We start from the raw sequence: 15798 nt of genomic DNA, 5'->3' as shown, positions 1-15798 counted from the left end.
ACAAGCACAACTCACGCACTGGGGAACTTTGTGTATTTTTCAGCACCTATATATTGAAATCCTGTACAGCACGTGATTGCCTCATCCTATGCCTGTCAAAAGCCACACTGAATACAGAAGCAGAAACACGGACTCTAGTGTGATGTCTTGTCCTTGGTGTCTCCTTTGGGTTCCTGTCCCACTCTTGCTTTCCGACTGTCCAGGGACCAAGGCTGAGGCCACCAAGTGGAAGAAAGGTGGCAGCTCGGGGGGAGGAGGCCTGATTGGTCAGGAGGCTTCCCAATCTGTACGCTGAGCCTCAGGTTCCTGGACGGAGCCCAGCACTGTGGCAGGATGTCTGGTTCAGGGCTGGATGAGCAGGGGCTCACAGACTGATCGAATGCCTCGTGATGAAGGCTATTTTTAAAATAGGCTTCCTCCTTAGGGAGGCCAAACAGTAGGAATTCCAGTGTACTTAGCAGCCATACTTGTTTTTCTTTAAACATTATTAAGTTGACTCTTTGGTTCCAGTAAATTGACCACCACAACCTCATCTCCCTGGAACCAGGTAACTGAACACAACAGACTGTGGGGATCCCAGACCCTCTGAGCAAGGAGAGAGCACAGTGCAGGGAGGATCTCTAACGGGAGCTCATTCTGATTCCTCACTTCCCAAGGTGAATCTGTGTAGCCCAGAGAGGCGCAAAGCTGGGAGCAGAAGCCGTGACAGTCTGAGGGCAGCGCCCAGGCCAAGAGGGAAACCCCGCTTCCTTCAGCCACTCTGGGCAGAAAGTCCTGGAAGTTTGTCCCTTAGCTGAAAAATATCTCTCTGACGTATTTTAGCGCGTCCTGGTCCTCCTCGAGTTCTCTGCCGCAGGCCGAGTCAGAACCCGCAGGCCCCGGAGGAGGGCCGTCTTCCCCACAGTCCTCGTCCTCGCTGTCCTCACTTCTGCTCCCGCGGGGACTCGGGGACGGCGGCGCTGAGCTGGCCGGGGACTGCTCTGGCTTATCAGCGCCTGCCAGAGGCAGCTGTTCCAACGGCTTTTCCTGTTTTCGGCCCTGCTGAGTAGAAGCAATGGCAGGCAAAACAGACGGGGGTTTACTTCCCTAACGTGCTGGTTTATCTGTCGGTGACGCAGAACATGCCCAGAAGCAACTGTGAAGCCAGCACCGGACGAGTCAGGCCCTGCCCCCAAATCACAGATGGCCCCTCCCTCCCTTCACCCGACCCCTCCCCTCCCCGCCACCCCTTCTCAGATGGTGCAGAAGTAGAGACCAGCTTGGGAGAGCAGCGGCAGGGGCCTGAGGAATAGCGCCACAGGAAAGAAAACTAGAATAAATGTACGTGGAAAGGCGGGGGGACAGAATGCAAGGAGCACAGGAGACGAACCCCGAGTGCGGGTCTTAGCCTCTCCCTTACTGGCACCAAATCACTTATTGTAACTAATAATAATATCTATCAGCAGGTTATTGCAAGGAATAAATGCGATAGGAATATATAAAAGTCCCTGAGCAACTATCAAGTACTATCAAGTACTACCAACTATCAAGTACAACTCTAAAGTGGGACAGTTATCATTCGCTTCCGGAAGCCAAGACACTCAGCGGCGTGGTGCTCCGTACGGCGCTCAGAAGTCACCTCGCCTGACTGAGACCCTCCAGAGAACATGAGCAGTTAACGACTTCTGTCCCGTCCACACGCCACCAGCACAAAGTCACCCAAACAGAGAGGGCTGCCCTCCCTCGCACAGCTGCGCCCTCCCAGGTCTCCAGCCCCAAGCGGGTGCCCACCAACCAGGGAGCGGGCTGCGGATGAGTGGGCTCCTGGCCACCCCAGCAGGCAGGGCTCCTGTTTTATTAGCATGAACCAGGCCCTGGTCTAGTTTCTGCCCACCAAGAGTTTCTGGTCATAAGAAAAGACACAGCTGACTTTACCTCAATCAGGATCCCCAGAGCAACGTCTACGATTTCAGCTTCATTCATGCAGTACACAGTCCTCATGGCAGGAAGTCTGAAAGAAAAGCACAAAGCTAGAGATGGCACGGAATCACCAGGAGGAGAGAACGAGAGCAAGAGCTGCATCTCAGGGCCTGCCCACCAGGGGTGAGAGCAGCAGCTTCCGCAGGGCACCAACGTGGCTTCTGCATCCTTGTAACCAGTGACTGGCACAGGGGGTTCTCGGGGCAACAGTGTGGGGCTTCCCAGCCTCCACCAGCTCCCCTGAGGATCTGGAAACAGGGCACGATGGCCGGCTTCTGAGAGTCAAACTCACACACACGGTGGATGCGAGCAGATCGAACAAGCCAAGACACAACCCACCCCCCTCCCACCGCAGTGCATGAACACAGTAAAGGAGGGCGGCACAGACCAGAAATCGCGGCTGGCCAATGAAGAAAACTTAGAAAGGGAAGGGCAGAGAGGGACAGTGAGCGCCTGGGACCACGAGGGGAGAGGGCAGGGACATCCCCTCCGTGGCAGCCCAGAAACCCCCGCCATTACCACCATTCAACTAACCCACCCCACGGCCTCTGATCTCAGGCCAGCACAGTAACCTGCAGCTTGTCCACCTGTCCCTGAAGATCTACCCGCAAGGAGTCGGGACCACCTCGTCACTCATCTTGCCCAGTGGATGGTCACAATTTCTGTGGCAAGAGAAGAGACTGGCAATTTGGACAACTGGCGTCTGAGAGCTTGGCTGGTGTGTGTGACCCGAGAGGGGGAGCCGCTATCCAGGAGCTGACAAGTAAGGGTCTGGCGGTGGAGATTCACCAAGAGAGGCAGAAGCCGGTGCCAGTCTGGGAGGGCACAGCTCACTTCCTGTGCACCCCCCGAGAGCTGATGAGAGGTCTGTGGACTGAAACACCCCACCTCACCGTTCTGCCAACACGGGAAGAGTGGGCCCCGGCAACTGTGATGTCCCAAATCCCTCCCCCTGTCCTAATTCCCCAGGAGGACCAGAAGCTGCCCCACCTTGCTGCAGCCACTGGCACCGTGGCTGTTCTCCTCTTGGGGGTCTTCACCTGCACCGTCCTCTTTTCAGCCACCTGGGCTGTCATCCATGCGGGAAGCACCCTTTTTTTATTCTCAGATTTTAAGTCTTCCATCTCCCTAGTCTCTCATGAAGAGGAACCAGGGCCCAAGCTTAATGACTTCAGGACAGCAAATCCCACTCTCTCATCACACCAGGAATTATAGGTCTGTTTGTCCTGAATGGGAGTCCAGCTTTAATTCCTACAAAGAAGAACAAAGACCAGTGAATTCTAATCAGCGAGTATACTCCCAGGCATCAGCCGAAATTACTGGTCAGGGCAGGGCCCAGGAGACGCAGATGTGCCGTTCACAGGGCATGAAGGGGCAGGCGAGGGGCTCAGGGAGAAGCAGCCCTCCACGCAGGGCCCAGGGACCCCACCGGCAGCCAGGCCCAACGCCTCCAGGAGCCTCTGCACTGAGCCATTCCACACGGGAGGAGTGGCATGAACACCCTCCCAGGAGGAAAGAGGGAGGGAGGTGCCCCTGCTCCTCTCCACCGCAGAGGCTCACGGTCCCCAGGGTGTCCAGACTACCCTACCCTTAAGACACCTCTCCAAGATCTCTCCCCTGTTTCTCCCAACCACAGACTTCTCATTCCCTCTTCTGGGAGCGGTTATAAGAAATTCCAAGGCCATTTTGATTCACAATGAGGTTTCACCGGCCAACACCCACTCCCTTACACCAAAGATACTTCTGACCCGTCAGATTTCAGCCAGCAGTAGGGTCAGGAATCCAGAAGCTGGGGCGCCGGGCTGGGGGGAGTGTCTCACCTTACCGGGCCTCTCCCCACCCGCACTGGATTCCTTCCACCTCAGCCCCTCCTCCTAAAGCTCAGCCCCGACCCTGTGTCTCAAAGGGTGCAGGGCTCCACCCTCCACTTAGCAGTTAACCCTGAAGGCAGCTGCGGGCGCCTTCTGCCTAAATTCAAGCGCTGCTAATACTCATTCCCACATCTAACGAGCACCGCTAACCGCCCGGCACAAACAGCGCGGCGGTCGGTGCATACGCTGATTTGACCGTGAGGTAGATATGCTGAAGCGTATTTAACAGATAAGGAACTGAGACTGAGCAGTATGCACAAAGTCACAAAAAAGTTTGAAATGGCCGGCCGGGACACGCACCCGGGTCCTCCAGACTCCGCCGGCTGGGGGTGGATGAGGGCCTGGGACGCCCCGGCGCGGCCCCGCGGGCGCGTGCCCAGCCCAGAGCTCCCGATTCTCAGCCGCCGCAGCCCTCGGGGACCCCGCGCCGTCCTGGCGCGACCAGACCGGTGCCGACCTGTAGGAGGAGGGCGAGGTGGGACGCGCGGCAACCACGCGGAGCCTCACCGGCAACAGCACCGCCCGCGTCCCCGGCGCTCCTCCAGCAGGGCTTCCTGCCTCCGGGCCCGCGCCCCCTTCTTGGCTTCCGGGGCGGGTCCGGGAGTCTGATTCTGGGCGGTAGTAGGGAACTCGGAGCCCGGCCGGCCGGGCTCAGACCCCGCGCGCACCGTGACCCGACCCCGCGCGCACCGTGACCCTTCCCCCGGCTCGGCCGCATCCCCGCACTTCCGGCTTCCGGCCGCCCGCGGGCGCGGAGGCCCTGGCGCGCTCCCTGTCGGCAGATCGCGTTGTCTGCGCCCTCGGCTGTAGAGCCCTGACTCCCCAGCTGATGGGAGACGCCGGCCCCGCCGTCCCGGGTCCTGACAGTCTCTCCTTGACCACATCCAGGTCGGGCTCCTCTCTGAACTCTTCTCAGCTAGGCCCTGCCTTTTGGACTTCCGTGTGCATCTCCAAATTGTCCATTTTTAGCAAGAATACTGCTAAGTTGATCTAACCAAAGTCCACCCATCCGCCGCATCTGATCATCACCCGCCACCATCTTCCAGGTGGTGTCTAATCACCCAGCCGCCCTCAGGAAGAATCCTGTTAGATCAATTTAGCCAGAATCCCCTCTTACTCCTATGTTTCCTGTTAATAATCATCCATCCACCGACCCCCCCCACCCTGCCACTTTTCTTTGTATTGGGAGTTGAGCACAACTTCGCCCCCACTGCAAAACCCTACTGAGTAGCCCCCTCGAATAAAGTTTGCCTTACTTGTCTTTAACAAGTGTCATAAATAATTTTCAACAATATTTTTTCTTTAACAGTCCCCAAACGTGGCTCCATTTGAGGCTTGCTGGATAGACTCTGTTAAAGTGTCAATTCCCAGCCCTCGCCCCCCACCAGAAATTAGGGGGAGGGGATCTGCATTTTTGAAAGCTCTGCTGGGGAAGAGCAGAGGCGCAGTGCTCCCTGCTGGAGGCGTGCACTCCCAGGCAAGGGGGGTGCAAGGTGAGCCGCCCACCCCCGGCTGCAGGAAGGGAAATTAAAGATTCTGTTTACATTTCAAATTGGCCAGAGGTGTTCTGTGAACAGGGCTGCTCCACAAGGCTGCCCAGATGTCCTCACTGCTTTGCTTTCAGCCTGATGCTGAGCACTGCAGTTTACACGTGGAGTTAGCATCTAGTTTAACTTAGAATCACACAGGTTGAAGTAGCTTAAAAGACAGACAAAAAAAAACCCAGGTGGCACACATCACTAAAAACACAAGGACAAGTGCAGATGGTGAAACTTCTACCACATTTTGAGGCAAAAGGATGATCAGAACCAACCATCTACCCCCCAAAATGCAAAATTATCAAGACAGCCATTTGAAATGTGACTTACAACAAATCAGCTAATAATAGAATAATTACTCTCCATATGCTACAGGTGCAGGATAGGGGAGTGTGATCCAGAGTTTGGAGAATCCAGAGCCAGGAGTTCTCACTTCCAACTGTGTATGCCTTTGGTTTCTGCAAAGCATTTTCACCCCATACTAATCTTCAATCCTAGGGAAGTAGGCTGGTCCAGCAAAGTTTAAATCAATCAAGGCTTAAGGAGTAAATCAGTGATTTCAAGTCACAAAACCAACCTGCTGTGCATTGGGGTAATTTAGCTGCGGGCTGAACCTGGGCTCTGCCTCCAGCCTCTTCAGGAGGCCAACCCTTCCAGGCAGGACTTGCTTCTCCTCTGATTCCCTAAAGGTTCCAAAATCACTGACCTCTAGGGTCCTCCGCTCCCACGGTCTGTGAGCCAGGACAAATCCAAGTCTGATGGGTGGAGATGCATCATTTTGTTTTAATAAAGGAACAGAGAACACTTGCCATCATGAGAACCACTCCCTCCACCTTTTTCTCAAAAACCTCCTCCCATAGCCAACCGAAAAATGGGGTCTGAGGAGCAGGAAACCCATCTGCATAAAAAACATAAAAAACTGTGTGAAAGGCCAAATAGGGATGAGAAACCCCAGCTGTGGGATTTGAATGGGTGGGAATCAGCTCCTGAAGCATTTTGAATGCTGAGTTCAGGGAGTCTGAGGTCTTGGAGCAGAAGCAGGCAAGCGCACACAGGTCCCAAGGACGAGGGGAACGCACCTCACTGTTCTCGTGCAGCCCAGCCCAGAGCCAGGCTACACCTGCGCAGGCTTGGGGGCCTGAGGCTGGACTGGCTTGATGGTTTTCATCTAGTTGCCCTTGCCCAAGCTAGTGGAGGAGTCTTGCTGGCATTCTCGGGTAGATGTCAAGCAGGTATTGTGAAGATGTGAATTTTTTTTTTTTTTGGCTGTGTTGGCTCTTCATTGCTGCACGTGGGCTTTCTCTAGTTGTGGCGAGCCGGGGCTACTCTTCATTGTGGTGCGCGGGCTTCTCATTGTGGTGGCTTCTCCTGTCGCGGAGCACGGGCTGTAGGTGCGCGGGCTTCAGTAGTTGTGGCTCGCAGGCTCTAGAGCGCAGGCTCAGTAGTTGTGGCGCACGGGCTTAGTTGCTCCGCGGCATGTGCGATTTTCCTAGAGGTCAAGACAAGGGCTCGAACCGGTGTCCCTGGCATTGGCAGGCAGATTCTTAACCACTGAGCCACCAGGGGAGTCCCTGAATTTAAGTTTTTGTTTTTGTTTTTTTTGCAGTACGCGGGCCTCTCACTGTTGTGGCCTCTCCCGTTGTGGAGCACAGGCTCCGGACGCGCAGGCTCAGCGGCCATGGCTCACGGGCCCAGCCGCTCCACGGCATGTGGGATCTTCCCGGACCAGGGCACGAACCTGCGTCCCCTGCATCGGCAGGCAGACTCTCAACCACTGCGACACCAGGGAAGCCCTGAATTTAAGTTTTGACATGCGTTATTGGAGGATGAGAGCTCATCTTGGAGGGGTGAGGAAGTGGGACAGGGAGGAACACCAGGATGAATGCATGCTGACAAGCACTCAGGATGGGGTGGAGGTCAGAGAGAGATAGGCCAGGAGGGGACAGGGTGGCCCGCTGCACAAATCGTACTTGCTAATTTCAAAAGGTCAGAGGTTAATGGTGTTTTGGTTTTGTGTTTTTAGGCAGCTTCAAAGTGATGTGGAAGCCCCACCTCAATCCCTCCTGGTGGAGCCTCAGTCACATCAGCTGTGAGCCAAGCTCAAAACAAGAGGGAGACAGGTATCCAACCCAGAGCATAAAGGAAATGAGAGAAGAGACAGCTCTTCAAGTGTTTTCTACAAACCTTAAAGACATTTCAGCAAACTGTGGAGACCGTATTGAGAGGAGAGAATGGGCAGTAAGACAGAAACTTCGAGATGGAGAGAGGAAAAGCTAAACAATGAATTCTCTCACTCAAATGAAACACATGACCACTTTTTAAATGTCCTACAGAATCACTGGGAGAGATCAATAAGGTTGCTCATTCAATGCAGAAGATGGGAAAAATTATAAATGGAAAAGTCTTGAGTTTGTTCATCTGAAGGAGGATTACCAGGTGGAAATGGGTAACAATGTGTAAGTGACTACTTATCACTAAGTCTCTGGTGTTATCTCATAATTGAGCCACATAAACACCTCCCTGCTTTCCTCCCAACTCCCAGCAGATCGGAGCCAAAGCTTTAGTACCAATCTCTTCATGATTTTCCAAAAGTAGGTAACTGGGAGCACTCCCACAGCAGACCTGCACCCCGGATCTGGGCTGGAGCCTCTGCAACAACTATTCTGAGCAGCTTGGTGACAAACTGCCCCTGTCAAGTGTCAGAGCCCGAGGTCCAGGCCTGAAATCCCACCGCCTCAGGTGGAAATGCAAGTGGGAGAACGGAGTCATTTTCTTGTTCCTCTCCACCCCATGAGGGCATCTGCCTCTTCAAGGTCCCACCCCAGCCAGGGAGCAAAGGGCCGGGCTGTGGACACACGCGGATGGTGTGAACCCTAGGTTCCAGGCCGGCACCTGGCCGACTTGCTCCTGTCCTCTGGCCACTCACCAGCAGAGGGCGCTGGAGGCCGGCTTTGTTCAAACTTAGGGAAGTGAAGTTGAAAGAATGGGAGGAACCACAATCACCCAGATGGAGAGGGGCAGATGCCTCAGACCTTGCACTTGTCCTAACAAAAGCTGCCAACTCTCAAGGTAAAAAAGACACCATGGCCTCCTTGACATGAGCCCAAAGAAACGGGAACGGCACAAACCTTGGTTAGCCAACGGAGCAGTAGAGAGAGGACGTCCTACATCCGTGGCAAAGCAACAAGCAAACCTCCAATAAAGGTCAGCCCCATGGCTGGTGAGGTAAGAGCTGGGGCGCGGGGCCGAAGCTCACAGTGACCATCGCCAGGGCAAAGGGTGAAGGGAGATGCTCTGCTGCACGCGTACGTTCCAAAAAGAGACACCAGGTGACCACAATAACATTCTTTTTTAAAAAAAGAAAACTGAGCGAATATATACAAAATACTTTCAATCTCTTCTAGGCCAACAGAGCAGCCACCACAATGTTTCTCCTGCTTCCTGAGCTTTCCTCCCACCGTCTGGAGCCTGCTCCTGGCAGAGGCCAGCGTGCCGATGTCTGGGGAACACGTGCCACAGTTCTACGTGGCTCCTGTTCTCGTCAGGCGGCTGGACAGTGCCCGAGCCCCCTGGGCAGTCTCTCCCTGAAGACTCCCCACCCTGGCAGGGAGCCGGAAGGGGAGCGCCCTGTCTTCCTGAGCCATCTCTGCCTGCCTCCCAGGATAATACTGTTGCCGTGGGTGGCCCTTGGGGCGGGCCCCATCAGACTTTATGGGCCAGGAGGGTGGTCAGCTTGATCTTGCCGTCCATGGAGGCAGTGAGGCAGGTCCCGCAGTCCACAGCTGTGCTCCAGTCCACGGTGACCACAGGGGCGCGGTGGCCACCCAGGCTCAAACAGCTCTCCAGAACCTTCTCCTCCCCGCCCAGCTGCAAGGGGACAGGAGAGATGAGGTTGCATCATCAGGCACTGCTCACAAACACATCCACTTTATCCACTTTCGGTGGCCAAGCTGCCTCGAGCCTGGGGGCTGCCACCCCAAGCTGAGAACATGCCCAGGCACACAGGTCCCCCTTTCCAGAAAGTCTCAGGTTCGTTGCTTGGACCAGGAAATATCTTCACTTTCCCGACTACAGTTACTCCTTCAGCTGAAGTAGGAAATAAGTCCCTAATATGCTCTGAAAGACACAATTTTCCCTGCCACCTTTAACCTGCTGTGAGCCATGTCTCCTGCTTGTGCCTGGTGTTCTCTTCCAGCACCATCTGCCGCTCCCAGCTTCATATCATGTATCTGCCTCTCTGTTTTACATTTGCTTCCCCCAGGGAACACCAGCGGCAGGAGGGCAGGAGGGCAGGAGGGCAGGGTCTTGGTGATTCCCTGCCGTGCGGCCGGCACACACCCAGAGAGCAGTGCTGGCACCGGAGGCCCTGGGTCAGGGCACAAACACGGCTCTCCTCTGTGCCGCCAGCACCTGCTGTCCGGGACTCATGTGCACAGGTGTGAGGGGTCAGAAGGTAATAAGGAAGGGAAACCAGGAGCAGACTGTCAATCCAGCTACATGTAACATCCATGAGCAAGAAAGAGGAAGTATTCAGCCTTCACGGAGAAAACATCTTTAACAATCATGAATTATTTATAGATTGTAAAAATGGGACCTGAAGGTCATTATATTCCTTAAGTAATTAGACCCCATTTTTGACATTTTTTAAATGACAGAGGAAAATCTTTCAACCCGTTAATTGGTTATAGAGAAAGTCTGACTGCAAACCATATGAACTGATCAGGACAAATGATAAAGCCTGCACGATCAAAAATAAAATAATATACACACATACACACACAATCATACAGAGAGCAAAGGAGAGCCCACCTGAAACTCAACTAAATCTAAATAATAAAATAAAATGAGGCTTGTGAACAGAAAACGTTTTACAATACCTCCCGATAGCAATTACAAGAAATTATGGAGCTTTTTATGAAACCATCACACTGTACCCCTTAAATATATACAATTTTTGCCAACTGTACCTCAATAAAACTTTTAAAAGATTTTTAAATGTATATATTTAAATAAATAAGTAAAAATAAAGTGCGGAACTAATTTTTAAGGAGCGGTCAAGAGCCACCCAAATCATCACCATCTGCGGAAAAGAGGAGCCTGGGCGACAGTAAACCCAGGCCTCCTGGTGCCACACTCAAGGTCAACAGTCCAGAAGCCTCGTTACTTGCCACTTCAGCAGCCCCCTTCCCCCTCGCCCCACCGTTTGCCCTTGCTCCCCTCTGCCCTGTGGAGCCCCAAAGCCCACCTTCCTCCACATCCTCCCAACCCCTCCTCCTCCAAAGGCCTCAAATCCACAGACAGCCCCCCTGCCCAGTCCTCCCTGAGGACTCGGCCCCCACCCGGCTTCCTCCCCTGGGGGCCCTCAGCTCTGTACTGTGGTCACTGTTGGTGCTCGCTCTAACTTGAGCGTGAGCCCCAGGAGAGCGGGGCCACACTCTCCGTCTCCTGTGTGCACTGCCCAGGGCCAAGGACACGCCCGCAGGCAGCTGCCGTCCAGAGCACCGGCTGCCCGCCGGCTGTGAGCCATGCGAGGCGAGCTCGGGGAGCCCCAGAGAAAGAGCATCCCACTCCATGACTCTACCTGCAGACGAAACACCGCCAGGCAGAGAGCTAACACCGAGGCTCAGAACTGAATCCACGTGGCAACGTGGAACCAGACCATGTGCTTAGGCCACGACACAAATCCTCATCCCTAGTCTATTTGGTAGTGCTAGTAAAATAGGAGAGGTTTATAATTTCATTCAATCATACATCCAAAAAAAAGTACATGAACCAGAGAGGCTGTGACATGAGAATTAAAATAAGCAGATAAACTGAGTGGACAGCTTACATCCCGTGTGACAAATCACACCCCCTGGATTTCTGTCCCAGCCGTGGATTATAACGTCCTTGACCCACAGGACCTCCCATAAACAATAAACCTACACCAGATTAGAGTACCTGGAACAGACCACCTAGGCACCCTCCTGTTTGGGGTATGTCCCCCCAAACCAACCTATAGCCCTTCTCCCTAGCTCTTGAGGTTTCTATAGTTGGTATTATTCCCAAGGAGGGAGGCAGAAAAGGGACAGAGTCTCGTCCAAGGACAGTGACGGGCGAGCAGAGAGGATGGACATGCCACACTCATGCCCACTCCCGCCTGCTCCCTCGAGCTGGCCTGCAGCCGGGAGGCCCAGGCGCTGTCCATCCCGGGTCAAAGGCTTCTCCACGGCCATCGGGGAGGGACAGAGATTGGGACAGAGACAGGGACAGAGGCTCGAACTCAGCCGGGCCCAGACCTCCGAGGAGGAACCTCCCTGCCACCACCCGCCAGGTACCTTGTAGATGACGCCCCCTGTGGCAGAGCACGTCAGCATGTAATTCCCCTCCGAGTCAAAAGCGAAGAGTCGGCCCCGGGGGACCTGGACCTGCTTGTAGCCGCTGTAACCCGACAGCACGAAGGGGCCCGTGGCGTCAGTGGGGAGGCCGTACTCGGACACCTTCAGGCCGCTCTTGTGGATGTTCCACTGGATGAACTGCAACCGCAAAGCACAAGCTCGGCACTCTCAGTGGGCCGGCAACAGAGCCCAGGTCCGGGGGGAGGAGAGAGGACAGGCCCCAGGAAAGAGGAGGTGGGTCCACAGGCCCCGGGAAAGGTAGTGAGATGACCACCCAGTCCCGACTCTCCCCAACACAATTTAAGCATTTTCTTAAGGGAAGAAAATCTAGAAAGAGTCAGCCACTTCATGTCAAAGCCTGAACTTTCTCTCTGGCCTGACTCCAGGAAAGGGAAGAGGCAGGCAACAGCCTTCGCCTGGATTCCCATCTCTCAAGCAAGGGCAACGCTCCAGTGATTGTTATTATTACTGTTGTTGTTGTTGTCATTATTAATATTACTATCAGGGTTAGAACCCAGCTAGATTTTTCTTAAAAATAGGACAAGTTCCAAATACACTTCCAGTTTCTCAGCAGTGCAATCAGTGCAACATGAGCAATGAGGGATAAGCTGAGCTTCACGTTTTGTAGTGCAAACAGCCCTTTAGCCCACCCAAGGGACAGGCTACCTGGGCGTGGCCACCGCTTAACCGAGAATCCTACTCAAATAAATAGGAAGTAGGGCTTTGATTTAGAAATCCCCTCTCATAGTTTTCAAAAGAAGAATTCATTTTGTAATTACTGTCTTCACTGGATAATACAAGTGGATGGTATACAATCCAAAAGGTACAGGAGGGCACACGTGAAAAGCTCGTTCTTCTCCCCGCTCTGCCTGCCCCGGCTCCCTTTCCAAGGACCCTAATGAATCTTTCCAGGGAGAATCTAAAGGGGGCACTGATTTTTACTTTTTTCCCCAGCTTCCTTTTTACATTTCTTGACTCTGTTTGGGCGAAACTGTCTGCAGCCCCCAGCCCTGGCAAGCCCTACATATCCATGCTGTGACCACCCGATGACCAAGCTCACTGAAGTACATCCTTGCACCCCTGGGAGCCCACCGAGTCAGGTGGGTCAGTGAGATGAGTCCTTTTTGCTACAACCAGGAGGAAGGATGTAGGTCTTCCCCTTTCATAAGAACAGTCAACTCCCACTGAACTCATTTAAACCTCACAAAGACCCTGTGAGACTGGTTACTATTTTCATCTGTTTTACAGATGACAAAACTGAGGCAGAGGCCCAAGGTCACAGAGATAGTAAGAAGTACAGTCGGGATTGGAACCCAGCCCGTCATGCTATTCTGGTGCTCTCTAGAATCTCAGATGCCTAAGCCAGAGGAAGGGAGCTTCCTGACCCAAATCCCATTCCCACCTACCTTCCCGTCCTCGCCAATGCTGTACACGGTGTTCTCATCGTAGCTGAACTCCACAGAGCAGACCTCCCCGCAGTGGGCCTTCCAGCTCATAGCGCACTCATGCTGCTGCATATCTGAGGCAATGAGACGCCACTAGGATTCCCGCCCAGGCCCTGGGGAGACATCTGCCCACGGCAGGAGGTACCTCCCACCCTCCCTCTGCCCCATGGGTGGCAGAGGGCCTCCCAGACCGACAGGAGTCCCAGAGCTGACCCCCGGTGAAGAGTGGGCACTGGGTGCTTCATTTTACCAGTTCTCTCCCCCACTGCGCCTAGTCCTCTGCTAACCAATCTTAAACGGAAGCTTCTTTCACTGCATCAAAAGTCAGGTTCAGAAATCCCTGGGTGGAGCCTGAGCTCATCTGGGGAGCCCGTAAGTCTAGGAGGACACGAAAGTCCTTCCTGGGAGGGCGCTGTAACTTCCCACCAGGGAGCCCTGGAGATCGGTTAAAGATACAGTCCCCAGGGCCTTCCCAGACCCTCTGACTCTGGTCTCCTGGAACAGGCCTGGCGAGAGGAGCTTTAAACAGCACGCCAATGACTCTGACGCACACCGTTCTACTGCTCTCACGGGGACAATGAAGTGGTCACACCAAGAGGACAGGACGGCATTACTCTCTCGTACCCTCTTGGATCTCACTCGGGCCACGAGGACTCAGATCCAAAAGCTCAGGACTGGAGGACTGCTAAGCTCCACGCCGCCTCCCCGTGTCCACGGACACGGACCACGTGCAAGGTAATTAGGGGGTCCTGAAAACAGCAGACTCTGACCAAAGTTAAGTTCTATTACAAGCATCTTGAACTGGGGTTTTGCAATAGCCTCTAGTCCAGCTGGCAAAAATCCAACTCTCTTCCCTGGGGCATTTGAGGAGGGGACCAGGATGGCCGCGAGCACGCTTGCCTACCGAACAGCCGAATGACACCATCAGCTGCCCCCGTGACCAACAGGTTCCCATTGTGATTGAAGGCTGTGCAGTTGATGGCAATGGGCTCCGGATCCAGGGAGAACTGGAGCTAGAAAAAGGACAAACTAAATTTTAAAATGTACGGTGATAAACCAAATTTCAAGACAGGTTCTGTTTGAAAGGGGGAAGGAGACCAAGATTGAGGAAGGGCACACCAGGGCATAAAAAGTGTCGGTAATGTCCCACTTTTAAACCGTGATGGTAGGTAGGTGCTCATTTCACGGTTCTTCTCATTATTCCATACACCTATGATTTCAATATTCTCTTCTATGTATTCGATATTTAACGAAAAGTTGAAAAATAACAAGTGAACATAAAATTACAAATCATGACAAGTTCTTAGCACAAACTAACAAGATTAAAAAGGACCTAACCAGACTGGGTGGGTATAAAGGGGAGCATCTACAAGATGCTGGAGGACAGATGTCAGCCGGATGGAGTGGGGTAGGAACACTCTCGAGAGGGGACAGCATGCAGAGAGGGCGTGTGGCTGCAGGATGAGGAGGACAGGAGGCACCAGGAGGCTGGAGCAGCAGGGAGGGCCAGGCCAGGCACATTCCAGGGGGTGTGGATGGGAAACCCAGAGGAGCGGGAAGGGGCAGGACCTGCCTCCGTGTCTGCCCATCACCCAGGCGCAGTGTGGCAGGCGGGCGCCATGGGGGGCGCTGTCCAGCAGCTGTCCAGCTGAGGGGTGCTAGCGGGCATGTCCCCGAAATGGAGAGGAGTGTTCAGACTGGAAACAGGTTTTGGAGGTGGAACTGACAATGTCTGCTCCTGGACTGACTTCAGGGTGAGGGAGAAGGCTGGCTCCAGAAAGACACCTGGTTTCTCAGTGGGACGCATCTGCCAGGACGAGGGAGCTAGAGAGCAAGAACTGACGTGGCAGGGTGGCCCTGACTGGCTGGAGAGACCTGCGAGGCTTCCAACTGGGAACAGGAAGGCGCAGAGAGGCACAAACGGAACACTCGGGACCCAGCCACCAACAAGACAGGGACACTTCAAGTGTCCGGTACCAGCAGGAAACACACTGCTGCAGGTAAGGGCCTGACCGCAACTGATTCTCCCAAGAAACACCACTGCCTTTTAAACAGGTGAGTGTAAAAAGCACTGGAGCTCTCGGGATTCAGGGTCATAGCTGTAAGCATCTGCTACTGTTCTGGGTGGGAAGGCATCCTCTGCTGCTGGGGAAGGTGAGTCACAGGCCCCGTGAGCAAGCTTTCTCAAGACTGTCATTTCTTAAGAATACGCATGTGTCCTCACTGCTTCTAGCTGCTGCTGCAATTTTTATGCAGTTGTAAGTTAAGAGGCAGTCAGAAGGGGACTCTAGTTGTGTCCTGAAAAATAAACCACTTGAATGCTTAATAGTAAGTGAAAGAGGCCAATGTGAAAAGGCTGTCTGACTCCAACCATATATTCTGGAAAAAGCAAAACTATGGAGACAGTGTAAAGATCCACGGCTGCCAGGGGCTGGGGGCAGCGGAGACTACATGGAGCACAGGGCGATTTCAGGGCAGTGGAAATACCCTCTGTGACACTGTGATGGTGGCTACGTGTCATTACACATCTGTCCCAACCCTTAGCACGTACACCACTAAGACTGAACCCTGATATAACCATGGACTTTGGGTGATTATGATGGTCAGT

The 15798-nt window shown here is 53.8% G+C and overlaps 2 protein-coding genes across 6 annotated transcripts in view; both read right to left on the bottom strand.

The window, feature by feature from the left end:
• Window positions 1-782: 782 nt before the first annotated feature.
• CYREN (cell cycle regulator of NHEJ) lies at window positions 783-4540 on the bottom strand. 4 transcript variants are annotated; one of them, XM_082661494.1, is made up of 4 exons: window positions 4131-4540; window positions 2950-3210; window positions 1915-1990; window positions 783-1041 (listed from the first exon to the last, which is right to left on the bottom strand). In XM_082661494.1, the coding sequence occupies exons 2-4, from the start codon at window positions 3081-3083 to the stop codon at window positions 790-792; spliced, it is 462 nt and encodes a 153-aa protein (XP_082517620.1). In that variant the 5' UTR covers window positions 3084-3210; window positions 4131-4540; the 3' UTR covers window positions 783-789. The 4 variants fall into 4 exon arrangements, with proteins under 4 accessions (XP_082517620.1, XP_082517622.1, XP_082517621.1 ...); XM_082661496.1 differs by having other exon boundaries at window positions 4288-4540; XM_082661495.1 differs by having other exon boundaries at window positions 4338-4540.
• A 2879-nt stretch (window positions 4541-7419) lies between these two features.
• Window positions 7420-15798, bottom strand: part of WDR91 (WD repeat domain 91) — a 28754-nt gene continuing 20375 nt past the window's right edge. For both annotated transcript variants that reach the window (XM_082661490.1, XM_082661491.1), the window contains exons 12-15: window positions 14095-14203; window positions 13152-13264; window positions 11686-11883; window positions 7420-9235 (exon numbers count right to left, since the gene is read on the bottom strand). In XM_082661490.1, the coding sequence (XP_082517616.1) occupies window positions 9071-9235; window positions 11686-11883; window positions 13152-13264; window positions 14095-14203 (585 nt within the window). In that variant the 3' untranslated portion in view covers window positions 7420-9070. The remainder of the gene's footprint in view (window positions 9236-11685; window positions 11884-13151; window positions 13265-14094; window positions 14204-15798) is intronic.

Source organism: Grampus griseus, assembly GCF_964374135.1.
Source record: "Grampus griseus genome assembly, chromosome: 9".
Classification (NCBI taxonomy): Eukaryota; Metazoa; Chordata; class Mammalia; order Artiodactyla; family Delphinidae; genus Grampus; species Grampus griseus.
The sequence above is the reverse complement of the archived record's forward strand: the minus strand, read 5'-3'. Positions and strand labels throughout refer to the sequence as shown.